Source organism: Xiphophorus couchianus, chromosome 5 (genome assembly GCF_001444195.1).
Source record: "Xiphophorus couchianus chromosome 5, X_couchianus-1.0, whole genome shotgun sequence".
Classification (NCBI taxonomy): Eukaryota; Metazoa; Chordata; class Actinopteri; order Cyprinodontiformes; family Poeciliidae; genus Xiphophorus; species Xiphophorus couchianus.
Window position 1 is genome coordinate 2,475,870 of NC_040232.1, and position 26,234 is coordinate 2,502,103.

The 26,234-nt window shown below is 39.4% G+C and overlaps 1 protein-coding gene across 3 annotated transcripts in view; it reads right to left on the reverse strand.

Moving 5' to 3' along the window:
• The window catches only part of sorcs3a (sortilin related VPS10 domain containing receptor 3a), a 223,111-nt gene that overhangs the window by 100,271 nt on the left and 96,606 nt on the right, over window positions 1-26,234 (reverse strand). For all 3 annotated transcript variants that reach the window (XM_028018662.1, XM_028018663.1, XM_028018664.1), the window contains one exon: window positions 7,449-7,548. In XM_028018662.1, the coding sequence (XP_027874463.1) occupies window positions 7,449-7,548 (100 nt within the window). The remainder of the gene's footprint in view (window positions 1-7,448; window positions 7,549-26,234) is intronic.

Genomic DNA, 26,234 nt, shown 5'->3' on the forward strand with positions numbered 1-26,234 from the left:
AATAATACTCCACCTTGTTTTTGCTCTGGATGAGTTCAGACACATTGATTTTCCCATTTACCAGTAGCTGTTCACACTTGGCTGTTCCTTTGTGGTTTGATGTCTGCAGTTGTTTGTTTCTCCAGTTATGGCCTCAAACGGGTTTAATCCACTAACATGCAGCCCAGAATCCTCCAATCCTAATTGCTGCAAATTAACTGTTACTGTCCACATGTGATATCCCAATAGCCAACGCCTGTCCTTTAGGATGGAGCTGCTTTGCTGCTCAAACCTCCACCATCCATGCATGTTGCATGAGCGCGCGGTGGCACAGTGGGCAGCGCTGGGGTCCAAATAGCTGTGTTTTCTCTCGTCAATTCCACTGGAATTGGAAGAACAGCAGCACATTTGTCACTGACAGAAAAGCCAGCCCTCCTTCCAGAGCTGTAAGCAGGAACTCTCCCTGGTGGTGATTTAGATAAATTGTTTTTCATTAAGCACCAATAAACAGGCAGCACTTTCTCAATCTGGCTTTCTCATTGGCGTGGGCTCGCCGATCTTTCCATTCATTACCTGTCACAGCGCAGCGCCAATGCTCCCGATATCTGTGAGCCTCTGTGGAGCTTATCAGATGTAATTTCCAGCTTTTAAGCTGTAATCATATTCGATAATGTGGCTGTAAGAGGTCCACTTTGAGAATCAACCATCAGAAGTTAATGGTAAAAAGAGAAAAAGGCATTTAAATGTGTGCACATAATCTAAAAAGATTGTATTAAAATGAACTGCTGCTCTGTGCTAAAGCTTTGAACTGGAAGTTTTCGTCCTCCTCTTTAACCTCCATCTGCAGAGCTTTCATCTCCAGCATTGGCTTCAGTCTTTGAGCTCTAAATGGTTTTCTGTTTCATCACACGGAGCAGCTGCTGGACAATATTCTAACATTTGCATTACTCATTTAGCAACAAGTGTGAAAACATTATTTTCCATATTCACACCTCATGTTTGTTCAAAATTGTCTGTCGCCTCTGTGATTATAAGCCCATTTTCAAAGCTGCAAACACAAACTTGAATGCATTTTTCCAGGTTTTAATGTGACAGAAAAGCATCACAGTAAGAAGAAAATGACTCCATTTCAAAATGTCAGTCTAAGATGTGTGACGTACATTTGTATTCAGCTCCTACTGTCCAGTACTTTACATAAATACTGGTCTTTCTTCTGGCTTTAAGTTTCTGTGACCATGATGCTGCCACCACCATGCTTTAATATGGGCAAAGTGGATTCAAGGTGATGTGAAAAAATGGTTTAAATCCACACAATGCTTTGCAAGTAGGCCAAGAAGTTGACTTTTGGTTTTGTCTGAGCAGTTATCACTTGTTCCCAATTAGATTGAAGTCTGGAATTTAATGTTAGTGTAGCTGGACAAAGCAAGAGTCCAGGAATTTTGCATAATATCAGACAGCAGTAGGTTTGTTAATGGGGTCTTCAGCTCCAACTTCATAGCGATAAGCAAACTGTCACTCTTCCAAAATTGCCAGATCAGTGGAGTACACAACTAAAAACGTAACGTAGACAGATCCTCCCACCATGGAGCGTGTAGCGAACATTAACATCAGATTCCACTTGGTAGCTTTCCAACTACAAGTTATGCCAAAGTCAGGGTTGCTAGGCAAGGTCCAGTATTCCCAGTAGGATTTTCAACTTCAACAGGTGATGCTTTCATGACAACTGGTCACACTGGGTTTGTCTTTAGGAGTATTAGCATAAATGTTAACATCACATTTCAGATTTATTGTTCTAATATTGATCTTAATGTGAAAAATATGCATGAAACTGATCAAGTGGACATGGGAGTCAATCAGGTTGGGTTATACGTTAAGGCCAGAATTTTCATCATGACCCTTAATCTACTCCACAATTTTCAGATTTAATTTTTAACACCTGAGAAACTAAGAAAATGAATAAAAGCTTGAATTTTATTGCAAGGTACTGTAATGGCAGGGGCCTTTCCTTTCCTGCTTAAGTAAACAATAATTATTCATCCCCAAACTAGCAGTGACCAATGGCATCATCAAAGTCTGATTAAGATTTCCCTCACAGCCTCCACTCAGCCTTAACGAGGGAGCGGGGCGAGTGAGGAGGGTAACAATACGGAATCGATAAAGGTTGCTGGGGATAACCTTTGTGTTTTATCAGCCTGGTGTCGAGCTGTGCATAAGCTGCAGCGCCAAGATAGAAGCGGATAGTTGTCAGATGGCAAGTTAAGTGGAGGTATGGATCAGAGACGGAGGGAAAGAGACACCCTGCAGCAAATGAATCACGGCGGATCAATCGAGCTTAGGCTGTCTTCCATGGGAGCTTTAGAAACACAGTTGTCTTCACAGTATGCTCATTAGGCACGGATCAGGCCTTAATCACCCACATTTAGCTATCATGTTTTCACTGCCGTTCTTCCTCCGTGGCATCTTAACTGTGCATGTCTTTAATTTTTTTTTAAAGCCCTGTTGAACAGCCGTTCAATTAACTGCAGAGAGAGCATGGAGCTCGAGAAAAGACGACACGATGCAGCTGAAGAGTTCGCCGCTGAGGCCTTCTGCTAAATGTCGTCGCTATCGCTCAAATCTTTACCGCATCTCTGGGGAATGTCACAGCGGCAATGTATGTGAGGGGAAAATACTTCAATATATGTGCATATACAGCTGGGGTGGGAGCAGCGGACGATTATAGGTTTCAGTGAGTGATTAGCTACAGACGGCTCTTTTTATAGAACACAGGCAGATGCTAAATAAGGTCCCTCAAACGAGGAGCCAACAAAGGGCTGCAGCCAGCAACCGGGCAACTTTCATCCATCTCCAGGATGGTAAATCGAAATAATTAGGCCTGAGATAAAGCACAGAGAGGCAATGAGAAGAGCCAGAGGACAACCATCATCAGCATTACTACAAGTTCCTGGCTGCCATGACTCACTAACAGCAGCAGACAGGAAGTAAAAATAGTTCTCCTGGAAACTATGGTGGAAATGATGGGATTTCATTTGTTAATTTTCCCTCTTGAGTTGTGGATAAACCTTATCTCATGCCATATAAGCCGACTGAAGGGCTGCGCGTCACATCTCCCGCAGAGAGAACCTGGGGGAGCGCGTTCCTGCCACGGCCTTCATGTGGAATTACATTTTCTCCGCATGAAAATGCAGGAGTGAGTGAGTCACGAGGAGTAATCAGTGCCGGCTATGATCTGTCCCTCGCCACGACGCGGCTCTGCTCTTCGAAGGATCCCATTAACTCCGACGACATGCAAACACATTCAGGGTCAACACCTTGGATCGGCCTTGGAGGAGTGATGCTGATGAACCCGAGGACCCAAACCACTTCTAACGCGCCGCCGAGTCACGCCTTATTCTCTATTAGTCTGCTGGCACCGCGCAGCTTTCGCTTCCTCCAACCCAGACCTGAGCAGGAAGGTCACTTCTACCAAGTGATGAGTTTTTTACATATTTTGTCACCTAACAACCACAAACCAGTGTATTTTATTTGGATTCCCATGCAAGGAAACTGAGAGCTCTCAAAATTTGTTCCACAAAAAATCTGAAATCTGCATTTATTTTCTTCCCATCTGAATCGTGGAATCATTCTTCTTTGGCTACATTCACACAGCATCTATAGATGCCAGATTCCTACTTTTGCACTGAAATCCATTTTTTGTGTGTGGTTGTTTATGCTACTGAACGATGCGACTGTGATCAGTAATAATGGGACAGTGGACGGCGTCTATGGATCGAGTTTAGAGCCATTCAACAACGGGAGTCAACAGTAACAAAATGATAACACCGAAGAGGAAGCTAATGAAAAGAAAGCACAAACTGCAGCAGCAGAGCATTGTCTGCAACTTCTCCAGATTAGTCTGTTTGGAACCAGGAGTGATGGGATCAAACTATTAATTTAATAATTTTGTTACGGACATCAATAACTGTAGCACCAGTGATTTTAATAGATGTTGGATTTTTATTTTTCACTGAACAAATGCACTTAAAATATTTTGGTGCAATAAGCAGATGAATTTATTATTACACAGTCAAAGTCAAATAAATGCAGAACACATTCCCTTTCCCTTTACATAACATCCCATTTTTTCAGGGTTGGGTTTATATTTTTTAAAACTATTATTTTCTTTTTGGATTAAATTGGATTGCACTCAGGAGAAATTGATTTCTTACCTGCAGAGGAGTGCTAAGTGCTCTCATTTAAGGAGACAGTTGGGAGTTTTGAGAGATGAGCCAAGTGGCTCATTTTTGTAGAAAATGTTATCGTGTGAATTTTCCCACTTCATGCATCCAGTGGCTGGTTACCAGGTAGAAGGACTGTGGGATGATGGGAACAATGCAGTGAAAAAATCTACCATCAACAGTTTTTGGCCAAATATCACAAGGTTCAGTCTGTGATGTATGGTTTGCTCATGGTGGCAGCATGTTGGGGCAACTTGGCTTGTTCTGATTTTGTTAATGTTTGGTTGACATGTTAAATGTTTGGACAATTCTTCCCTCTGGTTTTGGATGCTGAGCAACTGGAAAGGATATTTGCTGTTGCACTTTTGCTTTTGGACAGTTATGATGAGTAACCATGGCAACAAGGGACTGTTCTCACTCCTGGAAGCTCAAAAAATACTTACGAGTTGAAAAGGAGGCTTCATGGATGCAGATCAGGAGCAAAGAGAAAGAAGAAGTTCAAACCATCATAAGAAGGAATGACCATATCCCCTACTCCAACATCTCTCTGCCCAGTTTTCCACCCCTTCGGCCAGAAAGAGATTTTAAAAGGAATGACAAAAGCAAAGGAGGTGGATCAGCAGAGCTTGCCAACAACTGATGGTGTCATCTGGGACATGTTACTGTGGAATATCATCTCTGCTGGCCAGATACTGAGCTGTTAGCATGTCATAACAGTCATGTGACTGTTTTACAGAAACAGTCTTTAGTCAGAGGTCTGTTCAGGTTAGTTGCAAGACTGGCTGCTACTGCAGATCTTTTCTAGCCACCATCCACGAAGACTTTCTGAAGATACTTGACTGATTTGAGTTACAACATTTAATTTCCCTTTGGAATACAGAAAGTAGTTTTCAACTGAATCTGATTAAATGTAATTTACTGCAGCCAGAGAAGCACAGCACAAAGAAAGTGCAGGGATTTGTAATTCACAGCAACAATTTTGGGTGCATCAGAGTGGAAAACCTTCTGCTAAGAGAGAAGCTGTCTGCTGAGTTCTTCCATTTTTTACCACGCGGATTCAGAAGTATTTTTTTGTGTTTGTCATTAGACGAGCAGAAAACCGAGGCAGATGGTGAAAAGTGGAATGCAAACCATGTGCAGATCGATGAACAAAATTCAGAGAGTGTCAGAAGAAATGAAAAGTGATTGACAGAACTCGGAGGCAAATTAAAGGCATCGGCAGATGGTTGGCAGCTGGGAGAACTCGTGATTCCCCTTGTCTTATTTATTTCCAGGCTGAAATAGTTAAAATTCAGTTTCAGCAGGTTGATTTAAAAAAATAAAGGAAGTAACTCACTTTTCTCTCCTGCAGAGTTTGCCAACTAATTTTGTTTTCTGACAGTTTTGCTTTAGCAGAAAGAACAAATGCAGCTGCTGCAGATAAACTATTAACTAAAAACTGTTTTCTGTAGTGTCTGTTTATGTATTTTATGCAGAAGCTCATATTGCTTTGCGGCAGATAATAACTGAGAACCAGTGATGTATGGATTCTCATTTCGACAACAGTTGCACCTGCAGTCACCTTTGCTTCAGTTAGAAATGGCCGCAGCGCTGACAGGTTTCACTACTGTGTGTAGTTAAGGCGCACTTCCTTCCCCAACCTGTTGCTGTGCTTTGTTAGGCAGCTGAATGAAGTGTGGAGGGTAACTCCAAAGTACTTTTGGAAAATTCATCTGATTTGCTGATTTTTTTTGTTGAGCCTATCTAAACTCTGTGAAGTAAAATGCATGTTGAGAAACTGGAAATACCTGAACGAAATGCGACTAGACATGCTACTAGCTGCTGGATCCAAAGCAGCCAATCCAATAGCGTCATTTATTTTCCTTGGTCTGACTGGCTCTACTTCCAAAAGAGACAATAAAAGACACTGCAGATATTAGTTTTAGTGTAAACATCAAGACAGTTTCCACTGTGCATATTAATAATGTATATTTGATGTTTGAACTATTGAAATAGGTATTTATAGATTTTTTATTGAGGCTCTCAAGTGACCACTGCTAGTCATGGCCAGCAGTGGTTCCTAAACCTCCAGAACACTGGGAGTCCACTATATTTGAGATTTCATCCAGCCCCACCTACAGGTTACTGAATACTGGTAAACTTACTGGGTTCTTCCCCAGTAAGTTCTTGTTTGATCTTAAATGGTCATCATGCAGGTGACCAGTTCGTATTTTGAGCTTTATGCTGTTACTCTCTACTTACACAGTCTCATATAAGTCAGTGATTTCCTCAGTTCTGGTCCTCAGGCTGCACTGCCCTGCGTGTTTCAGGTTTTTCCCTTCTGCCACACGCTGGTGTGGATGATTAACAGGCTTCTGCAGAACTTGACGGCATGTAGAGGATGTCATGCAACCATTTGAATCAGTTGTTCTGGAACAGACACATCTAAAATATGCAGGACAGTAATCCCCGAGGACCAGAATTGAGAAACATTGACATAGGTACTGCTGAGTTATTCTTGAAGTACATTTTAAATTCTCATTAGTTACTCACAGGTAGCTGACAAATACCTATGTCTTTGACTGTAGATATTTGGGTACCATTAAAGAATTAGTATTGAGTCTGGGTTTATATGTTGCACTTGTAATGCTTGTATCAATGTTGACATGCTACTGATTGGTATCTGTGGTTTGTAACTCCCCAGGGTCAACGGTTTATCAAATCTGGCTGCAGAAAGACACAATAGGAAAAAGTTCAGGGGAGGAAAACTTATGCGAAGCATATTTAACGTATCAGATTTTTAGTGGACTGATGCGATATTTACAGTTTCAATCACAAAGGAGGAACTTCCTGAAGCAGCACTGATGTCGGCACTTAAATCCTTTTGTGACATTCTAGACGGACTACCTTACAAATCAAATCATGAACATGCCAGTCACTGTTTTTTTATTTTCAGTTGGAGTATTTCCATGTACAGATCATTACCAAAAGAGCGAGAAGTGAGGAATACCCAGAAAGATCTCCAGTTCATCACAGAGCAACAAACAGACACACAGGACAAACAACCATTCACTTAATGAACCCAATTAACCTAAAAGTCATGTTTTTGACTGTCAGGTTAATTGGTCTCAGAGAGAAACCACAAATGGTCAGAGACAACATGCAAAATCCATACAGAGATTTGAACCCAGGACCTTCAGAAGACAATGGATGTGCATTTCTATTTACCAACTTACTTATTCACAGGTTAAAAAGATAAAAGAAAATTCCCACCTTCCTTTTATTGGTTGGGCAAACGTAAAGGTAACTGAGGACTGCCTTGGACCCGATTTTGTCGTTCATTCTCTCGTATGTTGATCCGTAATCTGTGGATCTGAACAGAAGAAAGACAAAAAACAATGAGAAGCAGAAAACAAAGTGAAAATAATCCAGGAAGCTTTGCGTCAAAACAAACTGATGTGACGTTCTGTAATGCTGCCATATTGATGAAAAAGAACAGAACATCACACCCAAAGGAAGAGAACCAACAGGATAAATGTTAGTTTGGTTGTGTACACGCAGATTCTCCAGAGGAGTAAATTTATGGCAGAGAAATAAGAGAGGGTTAACCAATCATCCACAGCTCCCACTAAAATTAACCATTCAAACAGCTCTGGGGACCTGACACTGTAAATAATTAATTCTCTCCTGATGACTACTATGAAATAAAATATGACGAGTGCAAAAACATGTGGATGTTCCAGAACCCTCGGGTTTTAATAATTTAACAGTGGGAATGAGCCTGTTAGCCAGCCCAGTCCCTGGAAACTCCACATGAATCCATCATCGGTAACTACCAAACCTGCCTTCAAGTACCACATTTCAGCATCCGCAGGCCTGTTCACAGGCTTTTCTTCCTCTGTGGGTGTCGTGCCCGGGGAATCTTCTCAGTGGGGACAGAAGCTCTCGCCCACCACTGTGGCAAAACTCCCGTTTGGATTTGCAGTCTGACTCGTATTGTTATGCGGAAAGCTAAGATGATTCCTGTTTTTGTCAAACCCTGCTGTTTGTGCTCCTTCAGAGGGAAACGGTCTTTCAAAGAGGCCGTAACGCGGTGTTGCTCCTTCAGAGAGAACGGTATCTGCAGTGATTACAAAGCACCACAATGAGCCACACAGAGGCAGCATCATTTCCACATTACATTAAAGTGGGATGGGGAGTAACAATGTTAGGCTGGAGTGGAATTTTACATCTACTCCTCTGAATGAAACCTTTCACTGGAAACCTTTTCACACAGGAAGTTTTGTTGAAAATGAAAGAGACAGACATGGATTTACAGGTGCTGAATCAAACCAATCAGTTTTACTTTCTCTGAGAAATTCTTCACCTGAGACTCTCAGATCTGTGCCAAAGGTAACGGCTACGCAAACTACAGCAGACAGCCGTCTGCTTGTTCCTGTGCACTTCCAAATAAAGTGAACTAACAGAAAATGTAATTGATTGAATAAAAGATGTCCTTGGTTTTCACTGGAGAGCATCATATTTACCAACACACACATTAATGTATCTACATGATCAAAGTTATTCCAGAACCTCTATCTTTTATTTCTGAGGCAAGCGAAAAAAAGTAAACTGAGAATTTTATAATAAGCTGGCTTACTTTTAGAATTGATTTTATGTTGATTCTTTGAGACTTTTAAACAACCAACATTACATTTACTATGGAATCTCCACAACTATAAATCAAAAACTATACCAGCACATCAATGAATTTATTTAAAAACTGATTTATGAATGATTTCTTTAAAAGCTGTGCACCGTGTGCAGAGGCTGCTCGACACAGTTGGTCATGTTTTGTTGTCTTTATAACGTCTTCCCTTAGATAGTTTCCCAGAAACACATTTTGTTTTTACGCTGATGACTGAATGAATGAATAGAAAACTGAGTACCAAACAGCTTGTACTTCTAAAATTGTGTTCAATTACCAACCAGTTCATTTCAATCAAAACTTTTTTAAAATGTATCCATGCGTTTGAAACCTCTTGACTAACATTATGTCATATATTCTTGTTTGGAATCGACCCAGTATGTGTTGGACAACCTGAAATGCAGCAGCTCCATTTAACTGTCAGAACATCTGTTTGCTACGACCCGTTTGGTTCATTTACTCCAGTACATTTGAAGCTATTGGACTTTTAAAAAAATTCATAACAACAAAAAGTCAAGATCTGAAGTTGAACATATTTACTTTGCTTTAAGTTAAAGGCAAATTTCCTCAAACAAAAATCCTTTTCATTTTATTTTGCACCATTTCCTTTGATTTAAGATGGTATCCATGGCATTGTTTAGTTCAAACCAGAACAAAGATGATGAATGATTAAATTTTCTTTTTCTTTTAGTGTTGTTGTTGGTGGAGGAGGCCATTAAAACAACCTTTTGATGCCTCACTGATGCGATGCCATGGAAATCTTTTATTCCTTCAGCCGCTGATCTGTTTATTCCCCAGCATCCAGATGAGCAGGTGGTGCACACTCCTGTTAATGGCTTCCAACAATCCATGTAGTATAAGGTTTTAGCAAAACCACAGAGACAAAATAATCTGCTAAAGGAAAAAAATGTGTGTATGTATCTGAATCCTAAAGAATACGTAAAAAACATGTGATGTGGTGATTATTCTTTTGCTGTTCATTGGAAAACACCCCATTTATGTTTTATCTAAATGGTGTACATAGTCTTGCATGACTTCTCGATCGATGTCACCCAGCAGCTTCAGTTTGACAAACACAATTAAACGCTGCACAATTAAATTAAGATTAACTGAAAGTCTTTGATTCAGGCTCAGAGTGTTTTTCCAGCCAAATTCAGCCTGACCTTGTCCCTCTAATCACATCAAGTCTTCAGGGACTGACGGGTTCAATTTGACCTGAGCTCTTCTCTCAAGCATTTGTCAAATGAACAGAGGATTATCCATATTTTGTTCTGCTCTGCCCTGTTTCTCTAAAGAAGACTTAATAACACCACTGCCTGGAAAAAAAACAGGCTTATAAGATAACAATAAAAATAATGGAATGATTTCTTTGTCTGGTTTCTCTTTGGAGGTTCCTAACATCATTTAGTGTTTGCTTTGGTAATTTCTAAACACTAGTCTTTCTTAAGCATACATAGTTATTGTTTATGTATGTAAAAGTATGTGATAATGTGAAAAATTGTTTCATTTCCCTACAGTGCTGAAGCACTACATTGGAAAGACACAATCCACTTCGTACATGGTGGGCATATTGGACAAAATAAAAATATTTAACTCTTAGATGGTGCAGTTTCAAAAGTTAAAGTAAAAACAATAATGGCTGCTTATACTAACTGAAACTGTGTGGAAAAAGATTTCCATCCCTTCTAATGGATGCCTGCTCCCACTTTTTGGAACAAATTTGAAACGAAAAAAACTTTTCAGACAATAAAGTTTCATTTATTATATCAGCAAACTTCCTTTCCGCCACAGTGGAGGACACATTGTAGATTAATAAGTATTGGTGTTACTAGGTCTCGTGTACTTTTCTATTTTTTTAGGCCTGGTACATAAAGGTCAGTTTGCCAGCAGGAGTGAGAAGAAATAGTTCTTTCATTTAGCAATGAAATGACATAAATGTTCATTTAGCAATAATTTATGTAAGAACAAAAATACAACATATGAATGGATTGTAGGAATTGACATTATGTTTTGCCATTGCCATTACCACATCATCATTCACAACTTCTTCTGTTCGCTGACTGGCCCAGTTGAAATTCAACTAGAGAAATCAAACTCAGTAGGAGAAATACCAGACAGAACATTCAAGGGAGATGAGAATTGAGCAGAATTGCTAAAGAAGGAAATAGCCAGGCTATAAAGTTTGCAATTTTCATGCAAATTTTGACCATCTGAAGCTTTTTCTTGATAGCAGTATTGCTATCAAGTATTGCTCAGTAACATTATATTTATTTACCATTGATAAATTATAAGTTGAAAACTGAACTCTGAATAATTAAAATTTGTAAGAGGGCTGATATTTTATGTGATGTGGTTAGCAGAAAAGGTTTCCGGATAAACACTGTAAGACATTTGTAATAATGTGTTGGTGCCTAGATGTCCCTGAGAGGACAGGAAGATGCTTTCTCAGATAATTAGCACGTGATTGCCACATTTATGCACGCTGCGTTTGTCAGTGGGGGGTTGTCATCGGCACGTGTTTCAGTGATCCTTTCCCCAGGAGTCGGTTTCCTGAGACGCCTTTTCACTTTAAGCTCCTTCCACTCTTCATATAGAAGGAAATCAAAGTCCCAGAGACACATTGTAATAAAACAACAGCATGAATGTGAGTTTTTCTTTTAAAGCATTTTGTGTTTAACACCAAAGTACTCTGAGCAAAGACGGACCTGCTTTCATTTCTGATGAGACAAGCAGTTTCTTGCTGAAAAAATGTCTGTTTTGGGCTCGTTGTTAAAGATAGGAGCTCAAAATAATTTAGTGACAATCAGTAAAAGAGATTAAGGCAAATCTGACTCAGTGTGCAACATCCGCCTCGTTTTAATACAGAATTCATACTCGGTCTCTGAGCATCAAGCTAACACTTATACCCAAGTGGGACAATAATCGATTAGAAAAGACATGAAGGATGCTTCGCTCAACCTCTTTTCAGGTCAGAAACACCGTCTCCCAGTTCTCACAAAGGAGAGGTTTTCATTTGTTGCTATTTGTACCAATTTAAAAAACCAAACAGAGATGCGATGTGGTGCACTGCAGTGTGTGAACATCAAATGATTGGAATAAAAGGCAGGCAGAAATTGCATTAGGGAATGTTTGTGAGGTTTTGCCAGATGGCTGCCAATAAAGCAGAACAATTCAGAGCTGTTGTACAACACGGTTGACCATGCTCTGGGGAGATGGAGGGAAAGAAGCCATCTACTTCAAAGACTAAAAACTCCAACTAAATCATTTCACTTTCTCAAAAATTGTACAAACAAAGCACATCACCCCGAAGCAGACGGAGGCTAGCAGTGTACAGCATTCCTGTTCAAGGGAGAACACAGGCTGCATATCCATGCTCGTCATTGGAAAGAGAGCATACAAAAGACCTCATCAACATTCATCAAAGGTGTAAAGATGAAAGCATCGTCAGGTAGTTGTCAGAGTCAAGGCCAAGCAGAAACAACTCAGTGGTTTGTCCTCAGAAAAAGAGTCAAACAGAGAGAAAGGAAATGAGTTCTTACCTAACAAACCTGCAGCAGAACCAAGCCCAAAGTGCAGGAACTTACTGATGCACCTAAAAAATAACCCTGATCTGATCCGGTGAACCGAAGAGTCATGTGGTGGAACGAGGTCAGAGATGGAGCTGCACAGTGGGCGGCAGATGTTTCTAAATCATCTCATTGTTTTTGTTCTGGGGGAAAACTCTGAGGACACGACAAAGGCAATGCTGCTCCAGAAACAAGTCTTCAGGCAAACCCACTCCTGGATTCAGTTCAGGGACCTTTCAGTAGCAGACAGAGCTGTCACCACAGCACCAGTGAGTTAAATGCTGTAGCAAGTCATTGTTTTCAAAGATTTGTTATAAAGTAGGAATAAAGTTGTCTGAAATAAGAAAAAACTGAATTCATAAAAAACTATAAACTTCCAAGCACCATGAAATAAGTGCAGTCGATTGCTTCAGTTTTGATAGAACCAGATAAATATGAAATGCCATGAGGTTTAATTGTTTAAAATGAAGTAGTCTAGGCAGTGAGAGGTCCAAAGGAACATTGATGAGATGGTGCTACAAGCAAAAAGATAGGAAAAACAGCACTCACCAGCTAACTGTGATCTTCCAACTGACTATTACTGACATCTACCAAACTACAGATTGGACAGTGATGTTATTTTCATTTCTGTAGCACTTTCAGATTTCTTTGAAATGTAAGGTGCGTTACAAATAAAATGTATTATTATTATTATGTTGTGTGAAGCAACTCTAGACGGAATGAATCTGGTTGCGTTGTGCCAGCAAAGGTCTGTTGGAGATTAAATTCCCATAAGTTAGCTAAAATTAAGCAATATTTAGACCTTACTGGCCTTTAAATGGCTATAAAAGCCTTTATCATCTCGACAATTGATCACTGTAGGTAGCAGCTTATCCATTTTAGAATAGATTTTAAAATTTTACCAATTTTCAACTCTCCTAATGCTTTGACCCATACCTATACGTCTCATTTACTGGGTTTACATCCCTAAGTTTCTTCTCAAACCTGAACGGATCTCTTGGTTACGACAACCAGCTTCCTCTAGATCTACATTCAGTTACTGACCTGGACCTTTTCATATCCAAGCTCAAGGCTGTTAAGATTCAGTTAGGGTTTTAAGACTTAGTTACCCTGTGACATTTTACTTTAGATTTATAGTTATTTATTTCTTCTGTTTGTTTTATATTGTGTCTTTAGGTTATATGGTTGACTGTTTGGTCAATAAATCAACGTAATCATACTGAGACTGCTGTTTTGAGAAAATAGTTTAATATATTAAAGGTCTTGTCATCAAACATGTAATGATTCATGTTTTCATGTCATGTTCACGCTCTCCTTCTGCAACTAGTTTTCATTCAGCTCACCTTGCCTGACTTCCCGGGGCTCTCTGCTCTTCAAGCTCCTCTCAGTCTCTGCCTCCTCACCAGATTATCAAAAGCCTAGTGTAAGTACCGCTGGTTTTCCAGCGTTCTTCCCTTGATGTCGTTTGTCTGCCTGTGTCTGATCATGTTCACATCTCTGGATTCACCCTCTCTTGCCTACTCCATGATGGATTACTCTCAGCCATCTGATAGCTGGACTTTGACCACCAAGTTACGCTTTTATCAAGTTGTTAGATACATTTCAACACATCTCCACCTTTGGCAAAAGAGATTAGTATTCATTTCCAGAACAAAGGTCAACATTTCCAATATCTATACTTGTTTGAGTCTGTTTCCATTCAGTTATGGTCGGGGGTTTCAGATCTTCATAATTGACTGATTAGTTTTTCTGCAACCAATAATAAAACATGTATAATAGATCTCTGATTTGAATTGAAATCATCAGTTAAAACAATCTCCAATAAGTAAAACAGATGATTTAAAGGAACCTCCATCCCCAGATGCTCCACCTCTGTACCTTTTATGTCAGGGTAACAGGACAATCCTACAAGATCTGTGCATGGTCTGCTATTTTTCCACAATTTCTTGCAGTCCAGGGGTCCTTTATAAATTTAGAGATGGTAAGAGGGGTGTGAAAATATTTAACTTTCAGTGTCCAGTCAAAATCTTCCCACAGTCAAGAAACTATTGACTGCTAATCATTTTGTGACCACAGGTTGACCCATTCTTCATTTTCTATCAAGATATTTAACTCCAATTTCCATTTTTATATATCAAGTATTCTGGGTATTGCAAGAGTCTCTTATACAACCTAGAAGAATAACTTTTTATTGACATGTTGAATGAATGAATGACTGGCTGTGGCCCCAAGAGCAGAAATAAGGAAGACCCAGGATGTTGGCCTCTGTGCTGGTGCTAAGACTGTCTCTGCTGTACATATTAAAGGATGTTATGTATATTTGAACTATTAAAATAGTTAATTATAATAACTTTTAGCTGTTTTGATCCCTAACTCTCTTGAATACTAGGGGTCCCCTGTAGATTACACAGCTTAAATCGGTTTCTTTACCTCTAACTCTCCCCTATTTATCTTTCAGTCTGGGTTTCATGTCATCATATTCATAACCCCAGCAGTCTGGTTGTGTTTTCACTTTTGCTTCAACTATTTTCTATTGCTGTATTGTTTGACTAAAAAAGGATAAAAATCTTTGTTGCAATAAACTGCACTGCACCAGAAATCCTGCTTATTAATCTCATAATAAATATTACTTTGACTAAATAACTTGTTTGAAAGCCTTAAGTGAATGTTGCATAAATAAGCAGCAGGCCATATGAGCACATATCAATAAATTAGAATAATATAGAAAAGTTTATTCCAGTAACTCAACACATTATAGACTACACTCTCACAGAAGTGTTTTTCCTCTTATGATTTTCTGCTTCCAGTCGAATGAAGACACTTGATGTTAGAAAATTAAAATAAACACATTTTAATCAGAAAATATAAGAGTAATAGACAATATAAAAACGTGCTTAAAAGTTATTCTCAAAATATAGTTTTATTCTGAAAAATGAGATGTACTTGTATTTGATAAAAGGTTTGTGAGTTTATAAAAACTGTGTTTTGTTTATTTTTACATTGAAACGGAGAAAAGAAAAAATTAAGTCTTATAGTTTGAAATCTTTATATTTTTTTACCCAAATCTCAGCAGCTTTAAAGTCACCAAACAAGGCTGGACAGCTACACGAGGTGAAGATCAATGCTTACTGGGTCAGAAATGCCTAAGGTGTTGACTGAACTGTGTTTGTCCACGAGTTGGCCCTGCAGCGACTGGCGACCTGTCCTGAGCTTCTCTGCCATTTAGTCTGAGGCATGACAAGACAGGCTGCAGCCTCGCAGCTCAACAAGAGGAGGCAGGCACAGAAAAGAAATGCTTGAATGGATCGCCTGCGGCAATTAGTCTGTTACTTCCAGGCCCATTCAACCATTGGATTATGGGTTTCTCTAACCCAAAACACTGCAGCAGGCACTCCAGACTGAGACTGGGCACAAACACTGTAGTCATACTTCACTGTTGCAAAAATGTGAAGCTGCCTTTGCCATGTTGGCCCCATTTAAAGCCATTTCAGTCACTTCATATTGAGTAGAGTTTTCTCTACCTCCTCGAGGAAGGTATTAAAGGTGACCTTTTAGGTTAGGAATGGTCTAACGGCCCTATGAAACATGTTCATTTAAGTTTTTGCACAAACTCATTCTTAAATAATGATTTTAAGAATGATTCAGTCTGGTCAGTTTTGTCTATTTTGAGCTCCTTTCAGAGTGAGCTGTTTTAGGGCCTCTGATACTTTAAATCCAAAAAGGTGCTACTAGCCACGCCCCCCAACACAACCTTTACACTCTGTGAAAATGACTGAAACAAATGCACTACTATACAACTGTATATTGAAAAGCAGAAGTAGAGCCACCTGCACAATCAACAAGAACACAGCAAGTGCTTTCTGGACGGTGAGTCAATAACACTCGTTTTTTCCAGCAGCCATTGTACAACGCATACAGCGGTAAAACCAGCTGATCAGACATGCTGGAGCTCTGTTTGGGTTGCTAGGTGACAGGCTGGGCTACGCTGGGGTTGCCAGGTAACGGGTTGGCCAGCGTTGCCAGGTGAGAGGCAGTGCCTGATGATCAGGGATGTTACATTCCAGAGGCTTTTTGAAATGGCTCATTGTCAGACTCAAAAAAACATCAACTTATTAACAAAAAACGACTGGGTGGTTTTTTAAGTGCTTGGGCTGATTTTATTAGCAGCTTTGACTCAAATGGTAGAACAAAAACATGCAGAATATGAAGTTTGCATAACACACCTCACCCAAAGAAAAAAGTGATACACAAAGTGCTAAATTATTTCATACCCATTCTTCAAACATCTTTCAGGCATGATGCATCCATTAGTTTTAGAACATGAGGAACCAAGAATGTTGGGTATTTTAACCTGTACATATAAAGAACCACACAGAAAGTATTATCACTTCAGCCTTTGCAAAGAGGAAGAGTTTCCTGGTGCCTCAGGACAACTCCAACTTGTCCCCTGCAGCAGCCTGATTTTATTCAAAGCAGGGTGGGGGGGTCAGCCATAAAACAGAAACTTAAAGATAAGGAGTAGAGGGGTCTCTCTGAACTAGATCAATAAGGGCTCAATGTGGACGCAGTCACACAAAGTTACTAATAAAGCTTTGCTGGTCCATCGTTGGATGAGGTTTCAACTGTGTGAAAAATGAAAAAGATGTCTCTCTGCCAGCACAAAAGATGAAAAGCAAACAAAATGCACAGCAACACACTAATGAAAATGTTGTAATAACATAAGTAACGAATAAAGCCTGTGGACACAGTTTTAATACCGACTGATACCAGGACCAACGCATATCTCAACGAGGAGGCTCGTAATGTTCAAGCTGTCAAAGAGTTTATCTCTGGAAAATACACTCTGAGCTAGACTCACAATAAACCTTCATACACACCCCGTCATACTCAGAGGTGGCCTTGTGCACGCACACACACGTACGCGTATGCGTATACACGTATACACAAACCCTTCCATGTTTTCACCCAAGGCAACCGCTGCATTATCTTCTCCCTAATGTAAAATCCACTGAAGCATAATTGAAAACAACTTTAGAGAATTGCCACGTCGAGATAGGAGGATATTGAAGTTGCAGGTGTTTCTGCGAGAGAGCAAGAGGTTGCCAACTTGCGAGAACGGGGGGCAATGAAGTGAAGGGGTGGGGGGGCAATGAAAATAGCACCCTACATGACTGAACACTGTACACTAAAAACTAAAACTGTCTTCCTTTTAATGTATTAAAAAATGCCATGACCAGCCAAGCGCCGTGTCTGTTTATGAACATCTATGTGTTTGTGTGCGATTGTGAAAAAAAAATAAAAGTAAGCGATGTGTGAAACAAACACTGCAGCCTGCACTAAAATCCAAACTGCTGCTGATACAGAACAATCAGACGATCCTGCAGCAAGACACAAAAAGCAGTTCACAGAACAAACAGGAGCTGGAGAGGAAAATAACAACATCTAGCCACGCTGCACACAGACTTCTAAGTTTTTATCAGGATTTTATGATTGACCAACACAAGGTAGAGAATATTTTTTAAGTGCAAGGAAAATGATGCATGGTTTAAATTGTGCACACAAATAAAAATCTGAAGGTTCATCCATGCATTTATCACCCGAGTCTTTATTTTGTCTTTTGGGGAATCTCTGCACATCTACAGACCCAGACACTGATCCGTTGCTTTCAAAGTAGCTCAAGCTCAGTCAGATGAAATGAAGAGTCTTCAGTTTTCTAGTCCTCCAAAGAAGCTCAGTGGAATTTAAGTTTGGACTTTGACTATCTAGTTTATATACTTTGGATCAGTATTATTAGACTACTTTTTAGACTCCTGTCCTTCCAACCCAGAAATGAAATTAGACCAGAGGATTCTTATCTAGCAACCCTGAACCGGAGCTCCTAGTTTACATACTTTAGATCAACATTAGATTATTTTCTTCTTTTGCTCTTTCCTTTGGTTTATTGCATTTCCTCTTAATTCCTGTAAAGCACTTTGTATTGAATAAATTACCTTTAACTTTAGGCTATTCTAACAAATGAACATGCTTTGATCTAAACCAGGGGTGCCCAGGTCCAGTCCTCGAGATCTTCCATCCTGTAACATTTAGATGCATCCTTCTCCAACACATCCTCTGTAGCTCTGGCTGTGTTTAGGGTTGTTGTCCTGCTGGAAAGAAAACTTCCACCTCCCTCTCTGGTTATCTTCAGCAGGTTTTCCACAACTTCCTTCCTCAACTCTGTAGAGCTTCTCTGTCCCTGCTGCAGAAAAGCCTCCCCACAGGATGATACTGCCACCACCTCCATGTTTCACTATGGGAATGTTGTTCTCAGTGTGTTAAGTTTCCTGCTACATGTTTCATTTACATGTAGAAAAAAAGCATCAGTATTTGGTCTCATCTGAGTAGAGCACCTCTTTCCATCATGGTTTGTACCAAACAGTGAAAGTGACTTTTCTTCTGAGACAAACTCTTTAATCTAAAAGAAATATTAAATGTTGTCATAATAAATAAAAACCAAGAACAATTTTCCATCCACTTCATAAATCATGAATCAGTGCACTCTGGCAAAATACAGTAAAGTTTATTGTTGACAAAATGTGAGAAGGATCAAGAGGTAGGAATCCTTTGAGAAGCGTTGCATCTTTGCATGATTGATGAATGCAGCGTTAAGGGAAGATACCTTAAAGGAGCACGCAGACTGAGGCAGAAGTGCTGGCATTCAAAGATCGCTCTCAGCAACAACATTTATTGTGTCTCCATCTCCTCCTGCGTCTCCACTCAGCCTCCAACGTGGGCAGCAAATATCTGTTCCCCCACTCGCCGTGCTGCAGAATGCATTCTCTGAAATGAATCTTTAACCAAAGTATAAAACTTTCAAAGTTCCTCCCAGATGTGTTGACTTTTTCATGAGGAGCAGTCGGGTCTTTTAGGTTACAGAGGACAGATCTGCTGTTGACATCCAGCTTGTTTCGACGTCTAAACTCACGACTGATGTTTTCGTTTTTGTTTGGGTTTTTTCTGCCCACTGAGGTGAACCAACAACAGAGCATCAAACATGTACAGTATGGGGTTTATGTCTCGGTGAGACGGCAGGATTCAGAGGAAGAAATCAGTTTTCATCAGAGTGTGAAGAACAACCCGACTTCTGTTCATTATTCATAAGGGGGGTTGCAGGAACCAGCAGTTCAATGGCAAGATAATAGAGTATTGGATGGAGTCGGCTTCTGTAGGTGCAGATCTGCGCTTCGACGTCGTCTCCAGAGTGTTGTGAGTGATGATAACTGACAAGTCAGGGTCAGAGAGATGGGAACGTCCACGTGCTGAAAAAAGACACTTTGGTGACAATGTCTCTGAAGGTGGAAGATGAAAAATGTCCTCACTTCCTTAAATTAAAAAAAAAAAAAGAAAGAAAAAAAAGTGCGACTTTGAAAATTGCAGGTGACCTGCAGCTATAAACTGCAGCATTGTCACAATATTTTCAGTGAAAATTATTATACCGAGCTATGAACATTTTCACAGCGGTCTTTACGTCATCTTACTCCTTTTCTAAACTGATGTCAGATAATGATGTGATTCTGTTGGATCAAGGAATCGTTCCGATTGGTTTTGAGAACAGAACAGAGTGTGCCACCCACAAGTAGTGATGGGACTCAAATTACATTTTTAATTGAGTTAATTACAAGGTCTGAAATAAATTAATCCCATTTTAATTGAAAACTATATTGATAAAACAAACATTTTCAATTAAAAAATCCTTTTTGCTGCTAAATCCTTGAATAAAGACATATGGACTGAAGAATAAATGTGGTCTGTGTGACATTAGCATTGGATGTCTGTGGTGCTACATGTTTAGCATTGAGATGTTACATTAGGCTTAAATAGCTTCACAATTTGCACACAATAGTTTTTTTCCCTTTTGCCCCATGAGATCATTTTCTGAAACAAAACTGAACCCCCAGAGGATCAAATCAAGTGACTTTGTTGTCCATCCATGTCACTTGTGCATCACATTTATGAACATATTAGAAACGCTTAAGTACAAAAGCTTCAAGCTTTACAAAACACGTCATCACGTCATTTCCATTAAATCAGTGTAAAAAGGTCTTCAAACAATATCATCGTTTATCCAATAATTTTTGAGACAATTAATTGCTCAGCAAAATTTGTTATTGTGACAGGCCTAATAATGCATTAAGTCCCTGCCCTACCCAGGATACTTGATCAATAAAGTTTGCATCACTCTCTCAGTCTCACCATGATGTTGAATTAAATTCAGAATTAGTTCTGTTAAATCTTTTTATATAATTACTTCTCTTTTCCAATGAGAAAAGAGAAAAAAGTTCTAAACAAAAACATTTTATCATGTGGCCTTCTCTTTTCTATCCACGTGGAATAACACTTTTCAACACTGCAAAGAAGCCCTAACAACAGGGTAGACTATATACGGTTTTTTCCCCTTTGTTGACTTTTTATTAGTTTATTGTGTAAAATTTTTCCCAGTAATATTTATAACTATACAAGAGATGTTCTGTTATGACAGGCACAGACCTGAAAAAAGTGGCAATGCCTGAGAGTTTGTAATTACAGAGGTAAGGATTTAAATCTGCTGAGGGACTCAGAATAAACGACCTCGGTAATGACAGCCAAGATGATTTATGTAGTGACTCCCTGCAAAAGTGAGCTAAATAATTCACACAAAATTAGTTTTCACTACGTTTACTCTGGGTGCTTTCAGTGTGTTGCTGCTGCTTAAAAATTAATGGATGAAATGATTTCAAATTCAAGTTTAAAATACTTTATTAATCCCAGAAGGAAATTAAATGTTGTTGTAAATATGATACAATTTTCTTCAAATAGTTGTTTTAGATGCTGATGGTTGCAGGCTGGAAGGATCTCCTGTAGCAGTCTGTCTTACAACAGCTCTGAAGACGCCTCTGTTTAGCTGTTTTTCTTCTAGAGTTACTACCACCAAAAACGTTTTAGTTTTCTCTGATGTGGACAGGACTCCTGGATCTGTGGGGGGTGGAGAAGACAAAGCAGGTACACACCAAAAACCAGAAACAGTCGTGGCAGATGGCCATTCACACTGAGCCAGGTTCTGGTTCTGGTTGTGCTGCAAGTTTCTTCTTGTTAAAGGAGAGTTTTCCTTTCTGTTGTTGCTACATGTATGCTCAGTGTGAGTGATTGCTGCAAAGTCATTGACACAAAGCCAGCAACGGATTCTTAGACAGAAACCTTTATGCCAGTTTGAGTAATTAACTGACGTGGATGTAGTTTGATAACTTGGATCAATCAAAATAATATTCATGATTGAACTGAATTGCCTTTTTTAATGCCTTACTGCATGTGTTGTGAATTGGCACTATATAAATAAACTGAATTAAATTACTACATTTCATGCGTAATTCCTTCACGCTCCGGATGCTAATTATTTTTTTATCCCAGTGGGTTGGGCTTTTGCTGCCCTCACTTCATAGAAATTTCAGCGGATGTCACGCTAACGCTCAAAAAGAGTGAAGATAGAAAAGAAATCTATCTTCACTCAGATTATGTTAATAAAACATCAAAGTTACGTTTTCCTATATTTTGCTGTTGCTTGGCTGAATATATGAAAAATACCTTGAATAACAAAGTTGATCAGGAAAAATAATGAGTTTGAATTCAGTGCACAGCTGAGATAATTAGTTAATAGATATCTTCATGTTTAGTGAAGTGTGCTGTGGTATGCACTGAAGCATGAAGTATTTGCTTTTCACCCCTGACCAAGTAAACCTGTTTGAATTGCGGTACATATTTGTGCTGTGAACAAGGTCGAATGGAGTTAATTAAAACATTGAAGCTGCTTGCAGTAAAACCAAAACAATCGTATAAAAGAGACTGTAAAGCTCAGAGGAGCATAAAGGTCAAGTCTTTATGTTCTGGTTCGTCTCTCAACATGTTGATCTGCTGGCTTTAGCAAACCTGTCAGCACTTCATGCAGATTTATCGAAACTGATGTCTTCCATTTTCATCAGAAGTGAAATGTAGCTGTGTCGCTCTGTTTTTTTCTTTCTTTTGAAAAGTTCTGGTGTGCAGAAGGCTGGCGAGGTATGGAAGAAAATACCAAGTCCAATTGCAAAAGGTCGCAGACATCAGGTGGGTCCTCTCTGAGAGAACCGGGCCCTTATTATAAGCACTGACCTGTGAAATATCACATCGGCTGTGAGCATGCTCAGCAAAATGATGCAATTTGAGAGGATGTCACTGTTCACCCCCTGGTGACCTGATCTTAGCACAGCAGGAGAGGAGTCAGTCTGCAGCTGGGATACACACACTTACATAAACACGCACACACAACACAGCTACCAACTTTCCCAATCTATTTCTCTAACAGTCCCCTGAGCTTCGGGGACGGAATCCCCAAAACAAAGAAGTTTGAGTTTTACTCAGTCTTGAAATATTTGCTGCTGTTAATAAAAGAATCAAACCAAAGCTTTAAAAATCACAAGCAGAAAACAACTGAACACTTTTTACTGACCTTTAAAACTGTCTAACCCTCATTACTTGTATTGTTTTTCAGTACCAGAACCAACTCACCTAAAACCAGAGAGAAAGGACCAGCAGGTCAAATGAACAGTAAAAAAAAGGTTCATGTTCACAAGTTAATCTCCACAACACATTTTATAATCACTTACCATTTTAACAAGCCTAATTCTAGGCAGTTATTCACATCATGAGTACGTCACTGCAATATATCATTAAAACTGTAATTAGGGTGTTAATTAGGGCCAATGACAAATGAGTGGGAGGAGTTTTCCTTTTAGTATTTCATTTGTTGAAGGCGCAAAAAGCAGTTCAGAATTCCTGTGGATCAAATCTAAAATATCTGAAAGAAAATCAAGCTAAAGAACCGACAAGCAAATGCAACTTGACAAACTATTGGCTATTCCCAAAGCATCTTGTGTTTTCCTTGGAGATTGGTTGTTCTCAAGACCAGCGGTAGGAAAACTGCAGACATAAGCTTCTGTGGTTGTAATAGGATGGTTTCACTGTGTGTATTAATGCTTATTAAGGTATATTTGTTACTTGAACTATAAAAATTGTCAGTTGAAAGAGATTTTCTAGGGAATCTCAAGTATCTATAGGCGGTAGCGATTCCTAACCTCCAAAAATACCAGGGATCTTGAATCTCAGTAAAGATCCGATTGCCGAAATAGTTTTGAAACCAGGACTGAAAAGCAGACTTACATTTTCAAAACAGTAAGAAAATCCAGATTTTCATCACAGAACTGAACTGTCATGTTTTAAAGACACTCTTTTCTGTTCACCAAGAAGTTCTGAAAAAAACTAGTCAGTAGAATAGTAGTAAAATATCAACTTTTTCTCTTTGGGTCTCCATGCTGCCTGTAATCTGAGAGCCAGACTGGAGCACTGCGGTGAAAAACTACGCCTGCATGCTCCGAGTTTGTTGCATGTGCAAAAATGCAATTCATAAGTTTCTAGAAAAATTTCATGTTTTCCTTGAACATGACATTGATTTCACTTCAGCCCAGCAGAGCATGTTTGTGATGTCATGGGACAAGAGATTCAAATCATGAATGCACAGCCAATAAATCTGCAGCACCTCCGTTATGTCATCATGTCAGTATGAACCAAACCGCTTAGGAATGTTTCTGAACACATTATTCAGCCTGTGTCACAAAGATTCCAGGCATTCTGAAGGCAAAAGGGTCCAATTCAGTACTGGGAGCATGTACCTAATAATGTGGTTGTAACTGAAAATAAAAATGATTTATTTGTCCTATAGGTGTTTTAATTTTGTGCAGACAGATTAGAATCTACACTAAAATTTTATTTTCTTTTACGTAGGTTTTTAATTTGGGATGTGTTCCTGCTTTAGTGTGCATTTGATCCAAATCCAGTTTGTTTTTCCCATCCATTTTTGATTTCCATTTGTTCAACTTTCCCTCATGCACAAGAAAACATAAACCTCAGTTCACCCACAAACTTTCCACATCCGTTGTTCAGTAACACAAGAAGGGAAAAAACTTCAGTAAACATAACATAAAGCAAAGAAAACAACTGCTGCATCGACTTGTTTTGCATAAAGAACAAGTATTGGATGTGTCAAAATCCAGCAGTGAAAGAGGGGGGGAATACATCTTGACTTTGTTGTTGGCATTAATTTGCACTGTGTCTGAATACCTGCAAATGAGTTTTGGACTTGTCATCTTTAATAAATGTTTTCCTCACGCAGAGACAATACTCTAGAGGCCAGATGAGAAGGGCTGAACAACTTTGAAGACAAACTGTTTTGCAGAGTTGATTTATAGTCTGCACCGACTAGCTCGCCTGCTTCTCCAACGCTTCAACAGTGTGAATACTTTGAAAATTATGCAGGGTCTGACTGATCAGCTTTCATTGTTTAAGGTCAGGATGTTCATTAAATCCGACAGACCGACTGGTAAGTACTTTGAGGTGTTGCCACAGCATTGACCTTTGCGAGAGGCAGCATTGGACGTGCCATTTGGGATCTATTCCTGTTGAAGTGATAAACATTCAACTCAAACGCTCCTCTTCAGACTCTATCGCAGCTGTGATCTCTGTTAGAAACCTCATTCCTCAAACCAATTCATTTTCTTTCAATAAAACAAACTTATGAAAAAAAATATTCCTGAGGTTTTCACAAGTCTCTTCAGACAGTGCCAAGTCAAGCCTGGATGGACAGCTGCTCCCCGCTCACTGTAGGTTTGTGGCCGAGTGACAGTGCTGGGAGGGCTGCCAATAATAATGATCTTCAACAGCAGTCATGGTCCCTCCTCTCACACTATGGATTAGTCTCTTCACCTGATTGCATCTTCCCCAAAGAGTTCAGCTGTCATGGTGAATTTAAATCTGACAGCATTGCACAACTTTGAAAGACTTCAGTTTGTTTACCTTCCTGCAGTTAAGCAGAACGTAGATGATCCGTTAATTCTGTTGATTTATTATAGTGAACTGCAGTCAGGGTGTGACGATGCTAAAAATTCAAACTCAATATCAAGAAATATACTCAACACCATATTTGATAACTTGGCAACAGTTTTTAAAGGAACAGGGTTCTTTGTTAAAAGCAAAGAATATTTGAATATTAATGTTGGTCAGTAATTATACCTGGTTGTGATGAATTCATTAAATATCAGTGCATGATCCGAGTAGCGTAAAGGAACCATTTATTGTTAAATGTTCTCAAGTTTTCAGGATGATGGACATGAAACACTAGATATGTTAAAGCAGTTCATTTTTACTCAAAACTACAACAGACTTTTACTTTGAACGACCTCCTGGATTGATGTTGACCACTTGTCTGCTTCTGTTTACCAGCATGACAAATAGATGCTAAAATGCATTAGGAAACAAATGACTGTATGAAGCCTGGCGACACTGAATCCCAGTGAATGTCATGTTCCGGTTAATCCAACATTCCTCTGAAAGAAATTCACCCCAGCTCCACTCCATTGACATTGTGGTGGGTTTTAATTCTCCCGCAGGCTACATTATGTTCCCTCTCCACCATCTGTGGTGGTTATGATGGGGGACATGCCTGTGTTGAGACTATGCAACAGGGACAACAAGGTTCATCAAAGTGGAGAGACTTCAGCTGCTGCACAAAATATGGGATCTTTTGTACCAAAAAGGTTTTGCAGTTTCGTCATGAGAAAAAAGAAAAAACAGATGGAAGTCAAGCTTTGAAAGGATATATTTCATATTCCCGTCATGTATGCAGTCATTTTAGAAATGCAGACAGAAGAGTGTTATGATGAAACAGCCATATCGGTATCCAGAATATTTTAGAATATTTTGTCGACA